The sequence below is a fragment of the Pinus tabuliformis genome, chromosome X, assembly GCF_031772625.1.
Source record: "Pinus tabuliformis cultivar Carrire ecotype Pingquan chromosome X, CPIR1, whole genome shotgun sequence".
Classification (NCBI taxonomy): Eukaryota; Viridiplantae; Streptophyta; class Pinopsida; order Pinales; family Pinaceae; genus Pinus; species Pinus tabuliformis.
Window position 1 is genome coordinate 339,661,235 of NC_142308.1, and position 8,392 is coordinate 339,669,626.

Sequence of the window (8,392 nt, forward strand, 5' to 3'; positions counted from 1 at the left end):
CAAATGCATAATACACTTATCCTAAATTAGTAATTACCAACTACCATCATTACTTATGATGTTATTTCGCAATCATTTGTGGTGTCATACCTTTCTGTTGACTAGCTTGTGTGTTGTATAGTGTACTAGCCTCTGCTAGGAAGGAAGGGCCCTCTTTCTTAGTATGGATCACTAGTTAGGAAGGTACTATAGTTTTTTTATTTATTTCCTCAGTTATAATTCATGTGTGACTGCACTTATTTTCTGAATAAGAGTGACAATGTGATAGAGTGGTTTCATTTTGCAACGTGTGTTTATTTCTTGAGAGTGTGAACAAATTTTGAGAGTGTAATAGCCAAAGTGTTGAGTTGGTGAGAATGTGATTACAATGATTGAATTTAACATTCATTAGCAATTGTCATCATTTGCCCTTGCATATTTTTTGTGTAATAGCGTTGCAATAACAAAACCTATAGAATTGAAAACTATGTGAAGAGTTGGAACTATTGCTTTGAATTAAAAGGAAAATTGTTCTACTCAACACGAACCTGAAGCAAAACCTATACACAACTTTGACATAATGCAAGTAAAACATATATGAAACTTGAAGCAAAATTATTTAAAGGTCAAAGTAAACATATAATAATTCAAAAGTGTGTAAAATAATTGAATAAACAGTCTACAATTTGAATCAATCAGATTGGGCAATAAATGAATGAAGCAAAATTATTTAAAGATCAAAGTAAACATATAATAATTCAAAAGTGTGTAAAATAATTAATTAAACAGTGCACAATTTGAATCAATCAGACTGAACAATAAATGAAGTGGAGATGTGCACTTTATTGAGGTAAAAAACCTTTAACATACTTCACAAAAATACAAGCTTAACATTCATTTCAATTTCAATACCAAATTTAATGATTCAACTTGGAAAATATAGTTTTACTCATAAACAATATTAATACAATTAAATATTTTATTCCAGAATTAAAATAATAAAAATTACAAAAGGTCAAATTCATTTGTACAATTAAATGTTTAATTTTGAAAAAAAAAGTCTAACTTTTAAAATTGCTGGTTGTTTAACTCTAAATGTTTAGATTAAAAATAATTGTTTATCGAACTAGAAGCTTTTAGGTTACTTGAAAAAAATGATTGTTGGTCACATTGGAAGCTTTTAGGTTAATAAAACTAGATATCAAACCAATATTTTGAAATAAAACTTATTCACCAAATTTAATGATTCAACCTGGAAAATATAGTTTTACTCATAAACAATATTAATACAATTAAATATTTTATTCCAGAATTAAAATAATAAAAATTACAAAAAGTCAAATTCATTTGTACAATTAAATGTTTAATTTTGAAAAAAAAAGTCTAACTTTTAAAATTGCTGGTTGTTTAACTCTAAATGTTTAGATTAAAAATAATTGTTTATCGAACTAGAAGCTTTTAGGTTACTTGAAAAAAATGATTGTTGGTCACATTAGAAGCTTTTAGGTTAATAAAACTAGATATCAAACCAATATTTTGAAATAAAACTTATTCTAAAATGATTTAGCAGGGAAACATCTATGGCTTAGTTTGACGAGTAAAATAATTATAGAAAATCTCTGGGAAAACTACTCTAAATGTTTAGATTAAAAATAATTGTTTATCGAACTAGAAGCTTTTAGGTTACTTGAAAAAAATGATTGTTGGTCACATTAGAAGCTTTTAGGTTAATAAAACTAGATATCAAACCAATATTTTGAAATAAAACTTATTCTAAAATGATTTAGCAGGGAAACATCTATGGCTTAGTTTGACGAGTAAAATAATTATAGAAAATCTCTGGGAAAACTATTCCTCAGATTAGATTATTGGCGAAAGAGGGAGAAAGCACTATAGTGAAACATTTTAGATAATTTTAATATAAAAAATTATTTAATTATTTAATATTAAAATAGTTTATATAAAAAGATTAATGGAAAAAATTATACTTAATCATTTCTATTTTAATTATAAATTTTTAGAAATATAAAATAGAAATATTTTAAACTTTTAATGCAATTAAATAAAATTAATGGTTTAACCTCAATTCTGTCAACTGAATTTTAAAATAATGATACATTTGCAATTGAATTCAAAAGAAATGACAACGCTTCCACCCCACCGATTGACCACTATTAATAATTCAAACAAGTTATTACCCAAGTTCTCTGACTGTTTCTCTCCTTACTCAAAGATCACCATAGAAATTACATATAAGATGAAACGAACTTCCACCAATAAACAATTCATAGAATTCATTAACTTAATTTTCATATACTCCAACCGAAGTGCCATTTAGATAGTTTTGAATAGTGCAACAGAATTTCAAGCTAGATAAAAATGAAGGCTACATCAAGCTATAAAACATTTGTTAATATGCCTATCCTATACTCTTATAAATGACCAGAAATATGCCTAACCCGTACTCTTATATACTTGGAGACTACCCGTATACTTGGAGTATGGAGAAGATGGTTTGCAACAAGGTGAGAAACAGTACAAGAATTGCTATCGCTAACATACCTACAACTTTCCAGGTCGGTGATAAATGCTCCTCCACAAACTGGTCAATCAACACCCGCAACTTATTGCTGTAGTCATCCATCACATCATCTTGCAGTTTCTCCAAGACACCTTTAGGGCACAGAGTGATTCCCCTGCACAGACAATTGAAGAGCCTTGCGACCTCTGCGTCACTCCCAAGGTAGTTTTTAAGGATTCCGCTATTTCTGAGCAGAGCAACGTCTTCTTCCGTGTGGATCAAGTTGTTCATTAAACTCAAGTAGCAGGTAACGTAATTGATTCCAGAGGCCTGGCATACCTCAAGAGCAATTAAGTTACGGAACAGTACCTCTGTGTGGTCTGTGACATTGATTGGAGGAAGAAAGATTGTAGCCTTCTTCCGATCAAAATAAATTTGCTTGATGCCTCCATTGCATCGCTGAAATTTGATACAAACATTACTTAATTCTACTGCACAAGGGATGCATCTGTCGTCCTTCCCTGATTTTTCCTTGCCGTTGCTGTCGATCGGAATTGCACGCTCATTATCATCATCGGAAGGTGGAGACACAATGAGGCTGTGCAGCAATCCCAGAAAATGATGAGCTTTTCCATCTGGTAGCCGCCGGGACCATCTTTCCATATCTTTCCGATCATAATCAAAAGGGTAGAACCTCGTCCCTGGAACTCTTACCACCACATCCAAAAGAAATTCCTCCACATTATTGACCGAATTGAACTCCAATTCGAGTAGATTTCGGAGAACTGTGAAGGGGACTTGATTTTCCAGCATCAAAATGTCATTCAGTATATCGAATCCGGTAAAATCAATCCTATTTCTATCAAAAATAGGTTCATACTTATCACTACCTTCCCAGATTAAGTCGTCTCCTCCCAGAGTCCTCAATATTTCGAGAAGGAAGCAACCGTCCAAAGTAAGCATCACAGCCAGGCACTCTGGCTTGCACTCAATTTTTTCTTCGTAGCTGTTCTTGATATTTCCCACGTCCTGGAAGATCTTCTCGATTGCACGAAAGGAGAAGTCCAAATTATCTGGATCAGTGGCGCCCCTCATATTATTGAACCTCGTCATCATTCTACGCAGGGCTCTCTTTTTGTGATCGTCCATTCCAGAAAGATTTGCTCTGTTGGAATGATAGGGACCCAGCGAAACAGCTTGAGGGACATATGCTTTGATATTCAACTCTTTGAGGAAGTTAGGAACTGTAAATATGCATACAACGGACTGCAATTTGGGATCAGCATAGGATTCCTGTGGAATATGAAGAGCCAGTGCTCTGTTCCTTATCCATTTTGTTATTTCTATACCGCCAGATATTTCTCCCGGTTGATCAGTCACGGCTCCGAGGGCCGTTTCTCTATTGTCACGTAATTCTCGCAATTGACCAGTCACGGCTCCAAGGGGAGTTCTCGATCGGGATTTAGATGCTCTCCACTGATATTTAAACGATCTCAATCGAAATTCAGATGATGGTATTTTGCCCATCTTCCCCCTTTGAAGAGCCGAATGACCTCCGCAAAGCTAAATGTTTCAGAGTTAGAGCACGCCACACAGACATGAACTATTTTTCTTTTCACACATTCTGTAGCTATAAAAGCCAGAATGTTCAAGTCAATCCCATCTCTAACTTCAATCACGAATTAATAAACGCAATTACCTGATCGAATCTTCACGAAAACCTTTCATATCACCACTCGTTTTACTCACGATTTTATAACAACCGGCCGCAGTCTACAAAGGAGGCGTAGACAAACAAGCCACTTTTTGGGTTTCCATCGGATCAGAATTCATGGAAAAACCAAGTCCACAAAAAATAATTGAAATAAACAAGTCCACAAGAAACAAGAAAAAAAAAGTAAAGAGTAAAGTCGAAATCATCGACGACGGGTCGATTTATGTATCATGCCAGGATCTGGTCAGAGGTGGAAAATGAACAAATCTAACCGAAGAGTAAAGAAAGTAGTTTTTAGTTTGATTTTTTTGTGAGTTTTTAATTAGAATTTAGCCAAAAAAAAATTTGTCGTTAAATTTTGCTTTGTATTATTTAAATTGGTTTTTTAATTATATATATAAATTTAGTATTCTCAAAAACTTTTAGCCTAATAAATCTCGAAGACACTTAAACTATAAAAAATTCACTTATTAAATTTGGTATTTCAATAAATCCCTCCCAAATTTTAAACAAATTAAATCAAAAAATAAACAAAAAAATCCAAAAAATTACATTTAAAAACTCTTCATTAAAATAAATAAACAATTTAAAACTATTTTCAAAATATCCACATATGATTATCAAGACGATACAAAAAAAAACATAACTTTCCACTTGCCTATAATGAAATCAAAGAAGGGAAACAGGCTTTAGTTGAATCAAAAGCCCCTAAAGGGATGGACGTGCACATAAAAGTGAAAGAAATTGAAATATCAGCCAAAGATGCCTTAAAGATGAGAAGAATAATTGATTTTGTTTGGTTATATAAACCTTTGTTTTTGACCTTTAATTAAATAATATATATATATATATATATATATATATATATATATTTTGCAATTACAAGATAGGATATTTAATTGTTTTTAAATGTTATTTTTTGGTTGGTTGGTTTGTTTGTTTTTGAGTAAATTTGTCTAGAATTTCACAGGATTTAATGAAATCATAATTTTGACGAGTGAACTCTGCACTCAAAGTGTCGAGGGCTTTTTCAGGCTAGTGTTGGTGAATCCATATATGCAATAAAAAAACTAGTTTAAACAACACAAATCAAGATGTGACCACAAATGTTTTAGTTGGTTAGAAATCTGCCAAAAACTTAAAAAAATATCACTTAAAAGCAAAGCCTATTGGTATTCCACTCTTATTAAAGGGTAACAAGAGTGGAAATTAGAGTGTAGTTAATTATTTTATTTTTATTTTTAATTTTTGATAGTTAATTGGGTCGAGAGGGACCCTATAGCTCATAGGGGAGTTGTTGTCGTACCTATGTTTGCTTATGTTGCATTTCTATCTGCTTCCGCGACTCACTTGCTATATTTGGTAAGTTTGATTCTGCAATTTCAGCGCATTTGAAGGAATTTTAAATATCATTGTGCAAAGTGTGAAGGTGGCTTCACACTCTGCACAATGAAAGCCACCTCTGAAACTAAATAATAATATAAAGTCATAATAATAGAAATATAAACTAGTAGTGTTGCCAAAATATCAGAAACAATATAAAGAAAACAATGATCAATATGTTTAGCTTAAATCCTGATGAAACGATGTGCCATGTCTCTTTGTTTTGCATGCAAATCATTTAACTATAGAATTTTTTTTTTTGGCTTCATTCTCTCCAAGAGGACTTTCCCTAATAGGGCTTTGATAAGCCAGTATAATTCAGTAGTGTAGAAATATTTATTTTGTCTTCCTCTAGGATAGCTATCGTCCAACACCAATCAGTGACAAAAGCCAATATCTTTGCATTCGTAAACTCATCTCTGCCTAAAATGACGTCATTCACTATTTGTTGGATTTCCTCTTATATATTTGCAAGGGTAGGAGGTGGAAGAGTATGGCACCAAAGTGGGCTTGATTGCAATCACAACAACTCCCTTCCTCGCGGATGGTTGCACCACACTTATTGTGTGCATGATGGCATGGCATGGTGCAACAATAGGTTGATCTATTCCTAAGAGAAGGGTGGTTAGATAACACACAAAAGGCATGAATGAAAGAACAAAGGCCCCTTACCATGCTTCCCAATTGATCCAGGTTCTAATTATTTCTAGTCACTAGAGTGGCATAATTGTTTAGCTAAGATGATGGGGTGAGGCTTGTCTAGGGAGAAGATATATGAAAATCAACCTGTGAGTGCCCTTGATTGGCAAGGCAATCCACTACCTTTTTTCCAACTTGGTGAACATGGGAAGGGATCATAATAGGAAGCAGGGGGAGGAGGAGGCAAATTCTTTCTATGTAGTTTTCCAACCTCCAATTTGAAGTGAATATTTTAGTAGAGGCCCCAGTGAATAATTTTTTAAGGATTGCAATGACTGGTCTAGAGTCTCCTTCCACCATGAGTTTGTAGATGCCTTGTTGAATGGAAAACTACAAAAAAATTTCCAACGCAAAGAATTATGTTACATTATTGGTGTTGTAGCTTATTGGCCCTACAAACACAAAAAGAGCTTGACCTGTGTCATCTCGGAAGAGACCTTTATATCAACCTATACATGGGTCTCTTTTGGAGGCTACATCGAAATTAAGCTTAAAAAGACCTAGATATGGGGGAGACTACAAACAGGGAGACAAAAGAGAGGGGGAGGAGAATTGGGGGGGTATGAGAGAGGAAGAAGATCACAAGTTGAGCTTGGCAAGAATGGGCATATATGAAGGAGAGGAGGACCAGTCATACAAGGACCACGAAGAAAGTATGATAGTTTCATTGATTTGAAGCAAAATTATGGACCAAACATAATTCACCGAGGAGGAGGCATTTTGAAAATTCAAAGATTTTTCTCCTTCCAAGTGTGCCAAAGAAGGAATATGGGGAGAAGCAACTAAGCTTGATGAACAATGGGATTAAGAAAGGAAAAATCTTGCCAATATTTGATTGCTTTTAAGACGTCTGAGAAGTGTCAATTAGATTGACCAAATAGTTGTCCTACCTTTTTCCAAAGAGCTTCCACAGAGTGGCATGAATTGAATAAGTGCTCCATTGTTTCCTTGTTTAAGTGGCATAGATAACATAGAGATGGTCCCTCAAATCCCTTGCAAATGATTTAGTCCCAAGTAAGGGCTTAGTTCCTTTACAACAACTAGATGAAATGGGATATCTTGGACCAAAGACTCTCTATATTTTTTCCATGTTGATTGGGAGGGAAAATGATGATGGTTGGAAACCAAATATTGGGCCGCCTTAACTGTAAATTCCCCAATTGGTTTATATCCTCATCTGATCAAGTCCCTCCCTTCCATGACTAGAATTTTTTTCTTTTGGAGTTCTTCTTTATTAATATTATACCAATATATTGGAGAAATATTGGGGTCCCAATTCCTCATGGTTTTCCAAATCCTCAAAGGCAAGTCTACTTGCTATGGATATCACAAGTCAGCAACCATGTTGAGGTTTTTGGATTTGACGATGGTTATTATCTCCTAATATCTCTCCCCTCCTACCAACTTAGGGAGTTTGTGCATGAGTCTTCATAGAAGAAAGTTGATTTGGAAACCCTTGTCTCCCAAAATCAATGTTATTGTATAATAAATATGTTGTTGTTAGTGAAATTATAGATGGAGGATCTTGCGATATTTCTTTTTATCCCTCGAGAGTCGAGACTTAATAACCACCCGCTGCAGTCTACAAAGGAAACATACACAAACAAGCCACTTTTTGGGTTTCTTTCGAAATGAAACATCACCGGACAGAATTCATGGAAAAACCAAGCTCGCAAGAAATAATTAAAAAAAACAAGTCCAGAAGAAATAAGAAAAAAAAGTAAAAGAGTAAAGTCAAAAGTTGACGATTGGTTGATTTTGAATTATAACTATGACATTTAAAAGAGTAAAGAATTGAGTATTCTGTAATTTTTTGGAGTTTTTGGTGGTTTTTTCGTTAAAATTCAATAAAAAAAAAGTGTGGCCAAATCTTGATTTGTGTTATTTAAACTGGTTTTTTTATTGCATATAGGTATTCAACATTTTAAAAACTCTTAAGGCACTTAGATTGTGAAGAGTTCACTGGTCAAACTTGTAATTTCAATAAATCTCTATCAAATTTTAAACAAATTAAATAATAATAAAAAACTGAAAACTTTCCAAAAATTCACACTTAAAAACTCCTCCATAAAAAACTACTCAGAAATAAACAAACA

General features: G+C 33.5%; 1 protein-coding gene across 1 annotated transcript; it reads right to left on the reverse strand.

Moving 5' to 3' along the window:
* Positions 1-2,220: 2,220 nt before the first annotated feature.
* On the reverse strand, positions 2,221-4,261 carry LOC149139852 (putative UPF0481 protein At3g02645). Its single transcript, XM_089448259.1, has one exon. It carries the CDS (start codon positions 4,025-4,027, stop codon positions 2,462-2,464), a length of 1,566 nt encoding a protein of 521 aa, XP_089304385.1. The 5' UTR covers positions 4,028-4,261; the 3' UTR covers positions 2,221-2,461.
* Positions 4,262-8,392: the final 4,131 nt, after the last annotated feature.

Coding starts and splice junctions, on each gene's coding strand:
- LOC149139852 (XM_089448259.1), bottom strand. CDS start 4,027: ATGGGCAAAATACCATCATCTGAATTTCGATTGAGATCGTTTAAATAT.